Here is a 16,350-nt window from a genome sequence, read left to right on the forward strand (position 1 = left end):
CTGCCAACGCTGCCAGTCAGCGGGGGAAAGAGCATCATCATCATCATCATCATCATCATCATCATCATCATCATCATCATCATCCCTGATACACCTCACCATCAAACCTGGTCACAAAACACATTTGCACAGATTATTTAAAGGTGCATTATGTAATAAATCTAAATCAACTGGCCATAAAATCCTCCTAATATGTCACAGAGACTCAGGAATAATGTTCATATAACAAACTGAACTCACCAACAACAACAGTACAGACAAAATATTTGCATTAAAAAAAACATTTTGCAGACTGCAAATCATGTTTATGTTTTGAAATCATGTTTCTGCATGTGGCGCCACCTACTGCCGTCTACCAAATAATTGCAGTCAGTAGAGTCTCAGCTGCCGAGCAACCATGGGTTGCCAGTTACGTCAGAAAATGAAACCTAAAAGAGCTCGCTATTTTGAATTTGAGTGTAGTAACTGTTTTTGGCCACATTCTTACATATGGCGCCTTTAATTGGATAAAAGGGAAATTTACTGACTCTGCAGATTTACACACTACACAGCGAATGTATACAGAAGTGTGGGTCAGCCTTTATTTCCTCTGCATCATCTGTATAAGAATACATCAGGAAAACATTTAGAGGAAAACTGTGGTGAACATCGCCACCACTTTTAATCGAGACTCATGTTTAATTTTCCATTTCTCTCCCTTTATTTTGTGTTTCCCCCCAAAAAAAGGACGTCTGTGTCCTCAACCTTAAAAAAAGCACAATTTGCAGAGGACGTGTAGGAAGCAAAATCAGACGTTTTACGCTTTTTCAGAAGGTTTCTCAAAGAGCCAGCGTGTCAGTAGCAGCCCTGTTGTCTCTCTGCTGCCCCTGCTGGTCTTTCTCTGTCCCAGTGACACTTTTCACAGCCATGAAAAGGTCAAGAAGCAGAGATCAGACCTGGGCTCTGAAGGTCAGAGCAGTGGGTTCTCTCCTGTCGACTCCACGCGTCCACGTACTGTATACGACACAGCTGTGTGTGTGAGATGTTTTTGTACTGTAAGCAATAGCCTTATGTTGAATATATATATATATATATATATATATATATATATAGTAGAGTGAATAATCCCACAGTAGGAGGTGGTAATATATATTTTGTTTTTAATTTATCTGTAACGGTGCATCCTTTCCTCTCCTCTTTACTTTTACGACCACAATGAAGCTGACTCTGCTGCTGTTGCTGTGTGAGGAATAAACGAGAAAAAAAAAAAACTTTATTCCTGGGTCTCCTGCTCCCTCTTTCTCATTCGACGCACATCACCACCTAGTGGCCGATTTCTAGCACTGTATCTCCTGCAGGAAAGATGCGCCTTCATCCTTTTAAGTGTTCACTAAGAGGTTTTTATGTCTTTATGTTCAATGTGTTAATGTTAGTTGTTTCCGGTGCAGCAGGTCAAACATGTCTCTCTAATCAAATATTTACCTTTTATTTCCATTTGTTGTGACTTTACTCACCTTTATACACATTAACTGTAAAGGGCAGATAATTGGCACTGATGAACGCAGGGTGAGCTGCTTCTTTGGCCGTGAAAAGAGTGTGCATAAATTGGCAGGAGGTTTGATATTCGCTGGATATTCGTTTTCGAAAGACATTTTCTCAATGAACAAAAATCAGAATGGGAAAATGTCTATTTGTTGATTTTTGGTGAATTTTTTTAATATATAATTTCATACTGTTTCACAATAATGGCACATATTAACAAAACGTCACCTTTAGTAAGTAGCTGTTTACCATTGGCAACTACTACAGCAATCAGAATGAGAGAATGTCTTTTTGTTGATTGAGAAAATATATTGTGTGTCACGCTCTTCTTTCTGCACGGATGTTCGTTTGTTTATTTATAGAAGACGGATTTTGCCATAATGTGAGGAACGTGACTGACGGTTCTGTTGATGAGAAAACCACCCGTTCACCCCGGTGCCTACGTGCCGATCACCCCGTGTACCAATCCAGAGAGCAGGCAAAGATTGCGCATCATCTGTGTCATGTGCTCTCTCGGTGCGCGTCTCTCCTCCTGGGGCACGCGCAAAAGACGGAATGAGTGCTTTTTCGTGCGTAAACGTTGTGAAAAGACAGTTTTGGCTGTTCCAGTATTTTTCTTTCAACAGTACCTCCCTTGGTTGATGGGGAGAATTAAACGTGGGCTGCTGTTACGCGCTCTGGGTGTGTCGGCGGACGTCAGGGAAGTCCGCTATCCGGTGGCTGCACTGTGGGAACAGTATAAATGCGCGCCACTGTACCGCTCAACGATGGGAAGAAGTTGCACTGGAGTTCAAGCGCGGTCTCCTGTTGCGTGATCTCCCCGCAGTTTTTAAATCAGGAAACCAATCCATCTCCACTCTCTGAAACCTCGGCGCGGAGCACAACAGCCTCGCGCGGAAAAAAAAAACAAAGAAAAAACAACCAGGAATAAATCGAATATTTTTTTTTTATATTTTGAAGACTACTCTCTGCCTCGGAGTCGCCGCACATCATGAAGTCTGCTCTCCTCTGCCTGCTTTGTGGATTTTATGGTGTTTTAGCCAAAGGTGAGTAACAGGTTTCCTTCATTCAGAGCGCGCGGGGCACCTGCTGTTAACACTTAAACCATGTTTATCACCACCCATCGATTGTTTTTTTTTGAAGAAAGAAAACTGTAAAAGTATTTAGTTTCAACTTTGTAAACACAAGTGTGGACTGAAAGTGCTCGCGCGTGTTGCAACCTGTGGAAAAATGCCTTTTACGCACGAATTACGCACGGTTTTTGTCATGTGTGGCCTTTATGAGCCTTTAAGTGGCTTCTTCTACATCTTGGCGTTCTTCCAAAACACAGGCATGTTCTTTAACGTCAGTTTAAAAAAAGAACTAAAAATATATATTTCTGTCATGTTGTGTGGTGTGCGCGCGCTCATAAAGTGCTTTAATGGTTGTCTCGGCGCGTCTGACACTTGTTCACCCTGTAAAGTGCAGTGAGGATGAGGATGAGCGGTGAAGTTGTTTGCAGAGCTGGACTCAGGCAGGGCGTTGTTTCCCGACAATGAGGAGTTTGTCAAATTAAGGTTCTGATAATAATTAACGTGGGAACAACAGGAGAGAAAAAAACACACCCAGACCAGGAGCCAGAAACAACACTGGAGTCGCCTCGGTGCGCGCAACCTATCCACGTACTGTGTAATTGGTCACTTATTGATGCAAAGTTTATCTTATATTGTATATAAGTTATACAGAGAATACCTTTTTTGTAGTTTAAAAGCCTATATTAGTGTAAACTACACTTTATAGTGTATTTATCACAAAACAAAGAAAAAGAAATTAAGTCAACATAATTTTCTTTGCAAAAATTAATTTCTTTGGTTATTTTCTCCGAGTTATATAATTAGATGTTTTTCCCACTAACCCTGAACATCTGCCTGCACTTTTCTTTTCAGAAGAATGCATAAAGTATAATTTAATTATTTCAATATACAGAAACCTTGTGCATCACAGTTTACACACACACATATATATATATATTCGCATGTGCGGCCACTGAGGATTATTAATGACTGTCATTTATCATCTTATTTCATTTGTCAAAGCTTGTTCTTTATTTCTTCTTCTTCTAAGAAGAAAAAACATTATTTTGATATTTTGGGAAACAAAAATCTCCCTAAAAGTTCTTGATACTGTTTGGTTTCTGTCATTTCTTCAAACTGAGGATATAGTGTCAGCAGACACTCAGCAGCACTGAATATAACTTTTGTATAAATACTAGTTTTTACACTAAACACTCACTTTTGGTTTGATGAAGTCATGAGTCTTTATTTTTGGCAGCTTGTTGGGGAAACACCTCCGACAAGGAAAAAAGGAGAAAGCCCCAAACGGCCTTGTGAGGGATCCTCACTTCCCCTTATTCACTGTGCCGTGCTGCGATTGTGTGAGGATTGGAATCTTGCCTCTTTGTGAGGACATTGTGACCTTGTTAAAGGTTAAAGGCTCAGTCAGTGATTCTCATTCCTGATCCAGACACCTGATTCAAACATCAGGGTAAACATGTAAAACATGCAGGGACGGTCAAGACTGAGAAATACTGGATTAAAGTTAGGGATTTAGTTGTGATGTTTATTTTTTATGTGTCCTCACTAAGAATGCTGCACAAGTGTGTGTGTGTGTGTGTGTATGTGTGTGTTGCCTACACACACTGTGCCAAATTCAAGGAAATGGAATAGGAAGTGCTCGTAGTGTGAGTAATGCTGGATCTGCTCAATGGGGCATCCACGGGGAACAATGATGCTGACACTGAGTGGGAATAATGGACTTTAGTGATAGCTGCTTTATGACTGATTTAACTCCTCACAAAGCAGCAGGGATTGGTTTTGTGTTTTGGAGAGCGCTCACTGGCACGGCCTGTAGTGAGTGCTCAAAGTGAAGGACAGACTTCCCTGAATGATGTTTCCGCTGCTGTTTGGAGGAAGGAAGGGCGGACAGCCACATCTTTATCTCTCATTAATAAACCTCGCCGATCGGAGTGGAGAGAAGTGGCCCCCTTTTTTTTTTCGTTTTTCGATAAACAAGAGGCCGCTTACGCATTTCCACGCCGACCCTGTCAAGTGGCCTGAGGCGGAGAGAGGACGCGGTGAGGGTCACGGATGCCGTGTCCTGCATGCAGGACGTGCTGCCTAACCCGAGCGAAGCAGGCAGCAGCTTCTTCCAATCAGTTAAGACTTGGGTTCAGTCCAGTTTGTAGTGGCCACAGTTTACAGGATCTGCTCAAAGTATTAATTAAGTGGAAAAGTGTTTTGTCGTCCAGGATTTCCTCTCAACACAAGTCACATGTTGACTTTTGTTGAGGGTTTGGACTGAGAGTGCAGTTACACACACATGCACAGATACAATACACCATTACACCATTCCTGACCTTGCTGACCTCACAATAGAAGGACAAATCATGCAAATACATTTAAAGGTGCATTATGTAATAAATCTAAATCAACTGGCCATAAAATCCTCCTAATATGTCACAGAGACTCAGGAATAATGTTAATATAACAAACTGAACTCACCAACAACAACAGTACAGACAAAATATTTGCATTAAAAAAAATCATTTGCAGACTGCAAATCATGTTTATGTTTTGAAATCATGTTTTTGCATGTGGCGCCACCTACCGCCGTCTACCAATCATTGCAGTCAGTAGAGTCTCAGCTGCCGAGCAACCACGGGTTGCCAGTTATGTCAGAAAACGAAACCTAAAAGACCTCTGTATTTTGAATTTGAATGTAGTAACTGTTTTTGGCCACATTCTTACATATGGCACCTTTAAATATTGACAATAAAACAATCCTACACAGTTCTCCTCTCTCATGCTCTTTTTCTCTGAATGCAGATAAAGAACAAAAGGGAAAATACAACGTCCCCAACCTGGACGTGAAAGCTCGAGAGCTGATCGTGGACACCGACCAAACGCTAACGCTCAGCTGCAGGTGAGTTTCACGTGAAATTAGCAACTTTTCTGGATTTTATAGTTATTCTTCTACATTGTACGTTGTTTGTACGTTGCGTTCCTTTACCTGAGCGACTTTTTTGGGGGGGATGACGGCATAGAATCCACCTCTGACTCTTTGTGTTTGCAGACGTCTCGCTTTAGTAGCGCAGTGTCGCTGTGGCTTCCGTCCGCCTCGACATAAAAAGAATCGCTTCCTGTGAGCGACATGAGATCTAAACAAACTGCTGACAGAGCTGTGTGAACTCGTCTGACAATGGACGATTTGAAAGCAGAATATTTCAAGATATCCTTGATTATATTGACAGTGTTGTAACGTAACAAAAGTACAAATACTTTGTTACTGTACTTAAATACTCATTATTATTCATATTTCTATCGTCTTTTACTCCACTCTACTGTTACTCATCCTCTAGCCATCTTTGTTACTACCAAATTCAAAGGTGGAATCAGAAGAAGTGTTGGTATTACTGATTCACCGTGGCTCAAGCCTAACTTTTACTTCTAAAACTGAAGATTTTTTATACTTACAGTAAATGTCATGTACTTTGATACTAAAGCAGTATTATAAGAATGTGAATTTCTGATAAGATGCTTGTACTTTTTCTCAAGTATCACATTAAGGTACGGAAGGGGATTAGAGCCACATAGTAAGAAAATATTTGACTTTAAAACTCAGAATTCTGACTTCATTCTCTGAATTCCGAAATTTATTCTCAGAATTCTGACTTTAAACTCAGAATATCTGACTTTTAAATTCAGAATTCTGACTTTTAAATTCAGAATTCTGTTCTGACCTTAAAACTCAGAATTCTGACTTTATTCTCAGAATTCTGACTTAAAAACTCAGAATTTCTGACTTTAAAACTCAGAATTCCTGACTTATAACTCAGAATACCGAATTTATTCTCAGAATTCGGACTTTATTCTCAGAATTCTCACTTTAATTTCAGAATTTCTGACTTTTAAATTCAGAATTCTGTTCTGACTTTAAAACTCAGAATTCTGACTTTTTTCCTGAGAATTCTGACTTTAAAGTCAGAACTCAAATATGTATTTCCTGTGTGGCCCTAATCCTCTCCCGTACAGACCAACACAGTTTTGTAATTTTTTGGTGTGGTTCCCTTCCACCTGCTGACCAGGGGTCGCTGGGAGCTGACGTGGTCGTACCCGTCAGGTGTGGACCGAGACCAGGTGAGAGTGGAGGAGTCTCGCTGTGGGAGGACGAGCCAGCACTACTGCAGCCGCCTGACGCTCAGCAGCAGCCAGGTCCAGAACACGGGCGCGTACCGCTGCAGATACAACCACCGAGCCCTGAAAGTGTCCTCGGTCTATGTCTATGTCACAGGTAAGACACACAGTGTTTTTAGCTCCAGCTCAAACAGGATACACTGGCTGCTAAATGCAGACCAATGCCAGCGAGACAATTCTATCTAAACACACTTTGTCTCAACAACACATCCTTGTGTAGATGACTCTGGCACGGTTTCATTGCCCTCCTCCCCTGCCTCCAACATCACTGTTTGTCTATATATAAAACTCCTTTTTTTTTTTAACTTTCATTTACGTGCTACCTCGAGGCCAGGAATAGCCCAGCTGCTGAAAGACTCAGACTCGGGCAGAGTTTCCCAGGGCATCAGCCTTATCTGCTCTGCTCAGCCTTGCTTGAAGCATCCTGTGCTTGGGGGGGAGGAGGGAACGGCTTGTAAGAGGGGTGGTGGTGTTGGTGGTGGTGGTGGGGAGGGGATGTCACTGTTTCTCTACAAGGTGGCGACGGGGAGGTATGTGGAAGTGTGTGTGTGAAGAGTCAAGAAGGATAGGATGAAGGCCGGCGTATCCAGGGGCAGAGGAGGCACAATGTCTGCCTCGCCAGCTCCTCCCTGTCCTGGAGGGTGACGCGGTGTCGGGGTTGGGCCGGGCGGAACCGGGCCGATGGCCAGGGTCACAGGGCATGCTACTGTTTGGCCAACGGTACTCCTGGGGGCCATCAATCGCTCGGGTCGCCACGTCCATTAAGCAGCAGACTTGGCCCGCGGCTCTACTCCGAAAAAGCGTTGCCTCCCTCCCCGAGTCCTCTATTAAAAATCAAAGCGAGCGGAGGGGAAGCCTTAAGTCTGCCGGTCCTTGGGGTACTTTTGTTCAAATGTTCAGAGATTTGCTTTCCTTGAATAACACCCTACGGTAACAAACAATACAGCGAGCAACACCCACACCTTTCAATGGCACAGGGCTGTTACAGTGGAGAGAGAACACTGGGAGGCCGTTTGATTACTTCTAAACAATCATTGTTGACTGCGGGGTCGTCATTTGCTGAATGGGTTTTTCAGTGAATGGGTGTGGAGGGCAGTGAGTGTGTGTGTGTGTGTGTGTGTGTGTGTGTGTGTGCAGATTTGATAATCTCTGCTTGTTTGATTGTTTGCATTCCTCTTTGTTTGTGCATGAAATTAAAGGCTGACTTCACAGAAAGTGATTTTTTAAAAGAGCATATTTTCTCACCCAGTCTCAGGTTTGTTGTGCTTTGTAACAACACAGCTTGATTTTTTTTTTTTTACTGACAAAAGACTCCTGTAAATATTCTACTCTCTCATTGTGAGAGAGAAGTGTTGATGTGGTCACTTTCTATTTTCATGAGCTCAAAGTAAATATCCTGAGAGAGCAGTGCTTTGTGCAACTGAAGTGGTGAAGGTTATCAGGCCTTTATGATGAAAAGTAATACATGCAAACACTTATAATTAAAAATGTATTTACCACTCAAATTCCCTTAAGAAATCCCTTGACTGTCTATTTATAACCTTTCTGTTACCCTGATTTTATGAGTCAATGTCGTGACACATGAGACTTCTGCTTCTTAGGATGACACTTAAAGCTCCACCAGGGCCTTTAAATCACTCTTATAAGAGAAAACAGAAAAGGAAGTCGTCTGATCTGAACTGTTTCACTGATCTCAGCACAGTTTTTTTCCCTGTGATTTCACAGTTGAATTTTTACAAGAAAATATCAGACAATTGATAAGCTGAAACCGTGTGTGTGCCGTCGTCTTTCCTCATATTTACTCCTTAATCCTGATGATAAATGAACAAACAAACATAAACTTTGCCAGGACTCTGCAACCACTAATGTCTGCAATATGAAACCACTAATTTCAGGCTAAATAATAATAAAAATAATAATATTAATAATAAGATAATTAATTAAGTGATAAATCTATTTACAGAATATAAATTATGATGATTCTTCCTTTTTAATGTCAGAATCAAATCATCTTTTCTATCATTTGAATGAATAGACGATTTCAGCAGTTTTATGTCATAGTGAAAGTCTTTGTAAAGTCTTTTTTAAAGTCTTTGTAAAGTCTTTTTTAAAGTCTTTGTAAAGTCTTTTTTAAAGTCTTTGTAAAGTCTTTTTTAAAGTCTTTGTAAATAATTTTTCAGTCTTTGTAAATTATTTTTCAAAGTCTTTAAAAGTCTTTAAAAGTCTTTTTTAAAGTCTGTAAGGTCTTTTTAAAGTATTTTTTAAAGTCTTTGTAGTCTTTGTAAAGTCTTTTGTCAAATCTTTGTACAGTCTTTTGAAAGTTTTTTTTAAAAGTCTTTGTAAAGTCTTTATAAACATTTTTAAAGTCTTTGTAAATCTTGATAAACATTTTTAAAGTCTTTTTTAAAAGTCTTTGTAAAGTCTTTTTTAAAAGTCTTTGTAAATCTTGATAAACATTTTTAAAGTCTTTGTTAAGTCTTTTTTAAAGTCTTTTAAAAGTCTTTTTTAAGGTCTTTGTAAAGTCTTTTTTAAAGTATTTTTAAAGTCTTTTTAAAAGTCTTTTTTCGAGTCTTTGTAAAGTCTTTTTTAAAGTCTTTTTTAAAGTCTTTTTTAAAGTCTTTTGCAGAGTCTTTGTAAAGTCTTTGTAAAGTATTTTTTAAAGTATTTTTTAAAGTCTTTTTTAGAGTCTTTGTAAAGTCTTTGTAAAGTCTTTGTAAAGTCTTTTTAAAGTCTTTTTAAAGTCTTTTTTAAAAGCCCTTTTAAGAAGTATTTTTAAGTCTTCATCCATGTGTCCAGTCTCTGTGTCCCTGACCGCAGCCTTTGTCTTTCAGACAGCCAGCAGCCGTTTGTGGAACATCCGGACACGAGCCCTGACGTTCTGTACCTGATGGAGAAGCAGCCGCTGGTCATTCCGTGCAGAGTCACTCACCCCAACGTCACCACCACACTGGTCAAGGTCAGTGTAAGTCAATATGAATCAAATAATGGTCTTTTATTTGCACACACACACACACACACACACACACACACACTCAGAGACTTCATCATTACTCATCTACTTTTCCTCCATCCGTGATGGCGTTAAGTGCTCGTACAATGCACTCTCCTCTCTCTCTCTCCATCCTCTGCCACATTGTTGTTATCTTGGCAGCCGCTGCACTGTGGCGTGTGTGTCCGTTTGTTTTTTGTCCGTGTGCGGATATGTGTGAAAGTGTGTGCGGATATGTTTGTGAGTGTTGGTGCTCGAGTGCTGAGTGAAGGGGGAGCCGGAGCAGACGCCGCTCACTAAGTGCCTGCAGGAGGATTTTGGATTACCGTGCAATCTTAAAAGTGAATATATCCACACACAAAAAAAAAAAAAAAAAAAAAAAAAAAAAAGAAAAAGTGATTGAGATTCCAGATATCCCTTTTCCTTCATGGCTGTCTCCATCCAGTCGTGCCCACAGCAGCAGCTCTGCCCTCACCTCTGGAGACAGGACGTGGGGATCTTCTGTGCCCTGTTGGCCCTGAGCCCAGGGCATTTCCCACCTCTCCTGTAGTAAGAATCCTGGCTGCCAACTTCCCTCCTGCACTGATGCTTTAAACAGCTGCCCCGCGTCTGCTGGAGGAAGCAATGGTCGCTGCTGTTTGCAGACACATCAAAGTACGGCGTGTTCTCTTTAATGGTGATTATGATGCCTTGTGCGTCACTGTAGGAAGCTCATTGTGCTGTGACGACAATAGAGGAGCTGTCAAGTCTCTGTCAGTCCAACTGAGAATTGGTTAAGTAGGGGTTATTATTTCTGTATTACCAAATATTCTTTTAACCTCTCTGGCCCCGTGTGGTTCAGAGTTTAAAGTTCTAAGATCCTGCATCCGTCTGTTATCCGTCCGTTTTTCCCCAAATGTATTATATCGGGACCCACTTTTAAAGATTGTGAAGCAAATCACGAGTACTTTACAGCCGTCTTTCTTGGGATATCATTTTTACATGTACATGTACATGTACATGTCATTTAAAACATACAGGTATAAACATAAAGTTTAAGGGCCAATTCCAATTCCTATCTTAACCCTCAAGCTCAACCCTTAATCTTAACTGGCCCTCAAAACCAAGTGTTGAGGGTTATTTTGTCACTTAGAAATGGGACACCCCTCAAATGCAGATACGTCTTCAGACTGTAGGGGGCAGAATAACGCGAAAGCTGCGTCCAGTCTGTCAACTCCAAAAAAGAAGAAGCAGAAGAACACATTTACGTCAGGATTATTTATTACGATCCGTTTGTCAGTCAAGTTATTAGACAAAAGATCGTAAAATAAAAATAAATGTTACGCAACAATGACGTCAGTAATCCATAATATGGGCCTAAACTAAGATAATACAATGGTTTTCATCATTTTTATATCTCTATTAACAAAGAATATACTTAATTTGTATTGCACTCTCTTCGCTGCTTTCGACGCCATCTTTGTTTTGTCAAAACACGCAAAGCATTCTGGGTAGCCCTTGCTCCCAAGGGTGGTCTCGGAAAATCTCAATATTGAGGGCGATACAGCCTTTAACTTGCCCCTCAACTTAATTTTTCTGAGAATCAGGACAGCACTTGCACTAGAGGGAGCGCATTTTTGAGATTGAGGGTTAAGCAAGGAATTCGAATTCACTCTAAGTAAAAGATTGGGAAACCATCTGTGGATCCCGACCCCGTGATCCGTACCACTTACCCTGGAGTGAATCTTGTACGGCCGTCAGCACGGATACGGGTTTAGGTGAATATGCATTCTTTTCACAGACCAACTCGTATTGCGATGACAATTAATCAAACTCCAGTCTCCATGAAGAATGAGGAACATGAAGAACATGCAGACTCGACACAGAAAGTCCCTTGAAGCAAGAACATCCTTGCAGTGAGGCACCAGTGGTAACCAGTGCACCACTGTGCCGTCCTACTTCCAATCGTGGAACCCAACTTGATCTTCCTGAGACCATTGCCTTCGTGTTAAATGTTAAATGTCTTTCTTACCGCTGGTTTGCACCACATTGTGTCACTTGAGTGGTTTGCAGCTGTGATGAGAATCGGCACCTCCACATTCCAAGACCATGGTCCTAACCTGGAAAAAGGTGACTTCATACCCTCTGTCAGGAATGAGATCCATGGATTCCCATGTGGAGGAGTTCAAGAATCTCGGGTTCTTATTCCTATGACGCGGCTCTGACATCTGGTTAGGACGCCTCCTGGACGACCTCCCTGGTGGAGGTTGGAGGTCTCCAGTGAAGACCCTGGACTTGCTGGAGAAACTTATCTCGGTTGACCTGGGAACGCCTCAGGATTCCCGGGGGGGGGAAACTGGACGGGGCGAAGGAAGTTTGGGAAGTTTTCTCTGCTCAAGCTGAGATAAGTGGTAGAAGATGCTTAGATGTTTGTAGGCCAATATCACTGAAGTTACTGAAGGTTCAGTGTCTATCATCTTGTGGTAAAGTTGCATATCGTGAATTACCTGTTGCGTTATCACCCCTTAAACGCACAGGAAAACCTAAAGTTTTGTAGACGCTGTTCTTGGCCACTCCAGAAACATGTCAGTCTGTGTAGATGAGGACCTCCTCCTGATGTAGAGACTCCTGGAAACCATAAATGAAAACCCAAACTGTGAATGTTATGTCACATCTCTGCTGGTAGATCTTTCTAAATCCTTCACAGTGGACTTTACAGGGCACATGGAGTTTTGATCGTTGGTTTTTTTCGTAATCTTAGGACATCAGATACAGAACGACCTCGTCATTCTGACAGAGGGAAAGTCAGGGGTTCATGACAATCTGAGTAAAACTCCATGGAACCACATGACGAACCACAGCGGTGAATCAGGAGGGAAATGTGAGGAACCTGACATTCTTACTATTTGGTCTCCAGGAATGTTGCATCCTGCCAATTCTGCTAAAAGTCTAAATATAAACCCTAAACAGTCCTGGTCGAACAGCACTAGACGTGTTTTTCTACGTCTTCCTTCATCCTCACAAAGGTGATTGCTCTAAATATAGCTTCCCCTCCTCTTCTGGAACAGGAATCCACTCACTGTCACAGTCCCTGGAGTGTTTTTTCCTGGAAGGATTTTTGCACTTTGCTTGGATCTTTGACTTGACCCTTCACGACAGGAACAATACCCATGATGCTCTGCTCTCTCTCTCTGTGTGTGTGTGCTCGTTGAGAAGAAAGTGACCAGCGGATCCCGGAGGCGCGGCTTGATGGATTGACACGGACTTTCAGTCAAAATGTCTATATCCTGGAGCAACAGGATGCAAGGACAGAGACTGGAGGGCGCGTTTATTCCCCACATCCTAACTCCTCTGGAATCATTAGCTCCTCCCAACGTTTTATCCAAACCGCGACGCCGCCACCTCCACCTTTGCCTGGTGTCTGTGTCGTGAGGAGAGGGCACTGAGGGTGCACAGAGTTTGGGATGAAAGCAATGATTTCACAGTGTTGATTCTGCAGGAGGAGCTCAAAGGAGTCCGAATATCAGAGGTGATGTGGGAGTGGGTTTGTGAAGGGGCCGTGGACCTGATCCCATGAGAGTGGGTGGGAGGCTTCCACCGTGTCACGGTCACATTTCCTTAAAGGCGACTTCCAAGAAAACAACAAGGTTGCACAATGTAATGCGTCCATAGCTATAAAACTGTATCATAAAACAAACACCGTGGGAATATAAACAGCTCCCTTGAAAGCTCTTTTTCACATCAATGTCATTTTGGTTTCCTGGAGATATTATTATGCACTAATAACGCATTTCCCACAGTTTCTCCCACAGCTCCACAACCCGAGCTTGGAACCAGACCAGATGAACATCATCTGGAACAGCAAGCAGGGCTTCACCATCCGAAGTCCCACCTTCTATTACATCGGCCTCTTCTTCTGCCAGACCATCATCGACGGCGTCACGTACAAGTCGCAAAAGTACTTTGTGCACAGGCCAGGTGAGCATCCACTCTGCTGCAGCACATGGGCTCACCAATACAATTTTGTGTGTTTTCCATTAAAAGTCACACTTTTAATTCATCAAAATAGCTGCAAAATGAAAAGAAAATATAGTCAAGACATTGACAAGATTAGAAATAATGATTTTTATTCCAAAAAAAAAGGTTTTCTAATCATCCAATAGCCATTCTAACGCCATTAGCAAACACAATGTACCATTAGAACAGTGGAAATGTGCCTCTATACACCTATGTACATATTCCATTAAAAACCAGACGTTTGCAGCTAGAATAGTTGTTTACCACATTAACAATGTATAGACTGTATTTCTGATTCATTTAATGTTATATTCATTGAAAAGAAGTGCTCTTTCTTGAAAAATGAGGACATTTCTAAGTGACCCCAAACTTTTGACCGGTAGTGTACGTCACTTGCAAACAACTGCAACTCTTCTCTGACCTATAACTATCGTTCCTTCCCTCAGTGAGTAACATCATGGAGGTTCATCTGAACGGCAGTGGACGTGTGCAGGCTCTGAAGGGGAAAAGTCTGGTCCTGAACTGCACGGCCACAGCAGAGCTGAACACTAGAGTCATCATCGAATGGGATTATCCTGGAAAGGTCAGTCAGCGGAGCAAGCACCAGCAATATGACTGTTTTTGAGATTATAATAATTATAATCTATAATTGACAAAATACAAGTGTCTGAGGATGAATCGCAGTGGTTTGTACGGAAGGGGATTTGAGCCACACAGGAAAAAAATATTTGAGTTCTGACTTTATTCTCAGAATTTCTGACTTTTTAACTCAGAATTCTCTTTAAACTCAGAATTCTGACTTTATTCTGAGAATTTCTGACTTTTTAACTCAGAATTCTGACTTTAAACTCAGAATTCTGACTTTATTCTGAGAATTCTGACAGATGACAACATGGTGTTCCCTCTCTCTTCCTCTTCAGGTTAACGACGACGCCATCATCATCAAGAGGCTTCAGAAGCACAGAACCTACATGGAGTTCTACAGCATCCTGACCGTCCACAAACTGCAGCGGACGAACCAGGGCGTTTACCGGTGCCGCGTCAGCAGCGGCGACAACGCCAAACAAAAGGAAGTCGCGGTGACCGTTTACGGTGAGTCGCACACGTCGTTCATTTCAACGGATAAATACAGTTTCAGTCTGATGTTGTGTCTTGTGACACAGACGCTGAGTCAGTGTCATGGGAGGACAGAAAAATCTGAACCTCCAAGAATGATTGCATTTCCCTCTTTGTTACATCATGTCACAGGATGTGTGTGGTTTATTTCTTTTTTTTCTTCTTCTCTTCTTTCATTTTCAGACCGTCCGTTCATCCGCATGAAGCCCAGAAATGAGTCCGTGCTGGAGGTTCACGCAGGACAGAAGTCTTACAGAATCTCCCCCAAATTAAAAGCTTTTCCTGCCCCTAAAGTCGTCTGGTAAGAAATCAGAAGATGTTTGAGAAGAGTTTCCTCCTGACTGTTCCTCTGCCCTTTCTCCTCCCTGTTGTTCATGACTAAACAAAGGCGTGTTTGCCTCTCCATTTGAATCACTGACACTCCCTGAAAGGCCTGATTGTGTTTATTTAAGCAGATTCATTTGTTATCATTCAGAATTGGTTTAGCTCTACTTCCTTTCCCATTTAAATCAGTGTTTAAGTTTTTAAAAGTTTTTATTTATTTATTTATTTATCTATTCTGCCAGGCTGAAGGACGGCATGGTGGCAGCAGAGCAATGCTCCCGATACCACATGGACGGGAATTCCCTGGTGATCCGGGACGTCGCCGAGGAGGACGCAGGGGAGTACACGGTCCTGGCGAAAAACCAGGAATACGGACTCTACCAGAACCGCACGCTCACACTGGTCGTCAACGGTGAGGATCGACAAACAATCCAGATCCCCCCAAAAAATGTCCGCTATACGCTCTCTGACAGTGTCCTAAACTGTGTGTTTGTGTGTGTGTGTGTTTGTGTGTGTGTGACAGTGAGTCCTCAGATAGGCGAGAAAAGGGTGTCATTGCAGGACCCGGGTTCTGTGCCGCGGGGGAGCAGACGAGCCCTGCACTGCACGTCCCACGGAGTCCCGCCTCCTCACGTCCAGTGGCTCTGGCATCCCTGTCCGTCTAAAGGCCGGTAAGAAGACCAGAAACAGACTCACGGACTAGGATTTCACCTCTTTAATGAGCTGTGCACTCTTAGAAATAAGGGTTCCAAAAGGGTTCTTCTACAAGGGCTGAGGTTCTACCTGGAACCATTTGCTTCTGAAAAACCCTTTCCCAAAGAAAGGGTTTTTCAAGGGTTCTTGGTAACACTAATGGTTCCAGAAAGAACCATTTTGAGAACCCTTTAAGACCCCTTTCCTGAATAAAGGGTTTTATAAAGGTTCCACCTGGAACCCTCCAAAAGGGCTCCACCAAGAACCTTTATAAAAAGGTTCTACCTGAAACCAAAATGGGTTCTTCTATGAGGACAAGCCGAAGAACCTTATATGGTTCTACTTAGCACTTTATTTCTAAGAGTGTAAAACCATTTGAAAATGATCAGAGTGTAACTGAGAACAAGTTTAAAGCTGCAGTGCATAACTTTTTCTGCGTCCTTCCTCTGAGCGCTCCAACCTCTTTTGCACTCGCTCTTT

At 42.1% G+C, this 16,350-nt stretch overlaps 1 protein-coding gene across 1 annotated transcript in view; it reads left to right on the top strand.

The window, feature by feature from the left end:
• Positions 1-2,408: 2,408 nt before the first annotated feature.
• flt1 (fms related receptor tyrosine kinase 1) overlaps positions 2,409-16,350 on the top strand; it is a gene marked incomplete at its 3' end in the record, with an annotated part of 70,212 nt that continues 56,270 nt past the window's right edge. The window contains exons 1-10 of the mRNA XM_083901489.1: positions 2,409-2,567; positions 5,385-5,481; positions 6,644-6,849; positions 9,584-9,708; positions 13,533-13,698; positions 14,184-14,320; positions 14,658-14,829; positions 15,037-15,154; positions 15,420-15,589; positions 15,701-15,848. Of these exons, the coding sequence (XP_083757615.1) occupies positions 2,513-2,567; positions 5,385-5,481; positions 6,644-6,849; positions 9,584-9,708; positions 13,533-13,698; positions 14,184-14,320; positions 14,658-14,829; positions 15,037-15,154; positions 15,420-15,589; positions 15,701-15,848 (1,394 nt within the window). The 5' untranslated portion in view covers positions 2,409-2,512. The remainder of the gene's footprint in view (positions 2,568-5,384; positions 5,482-6,643; positions 6,850-9,583; positions 9,709-13,532; positions 13,699-14,183; positions 14,321-14,657; positions 14,830-15,036; positions 15,155-15,419; positions 15,590-15,700; positions 15,849-16,350) is intronic.

The sequence above is a fragment of the Microchirus variegatus genome (genome assembly GCF_963457635.1).
Source record: "Microchirus variegatus genome assembly, chromosome: 15".
NCBI classification, from domain to species: Eukaryota; Metazoa; Chordata; class Actinopteri; order Pleuronectiformes; family Soleidae; genus Microchirus; species Microchirus variegatus.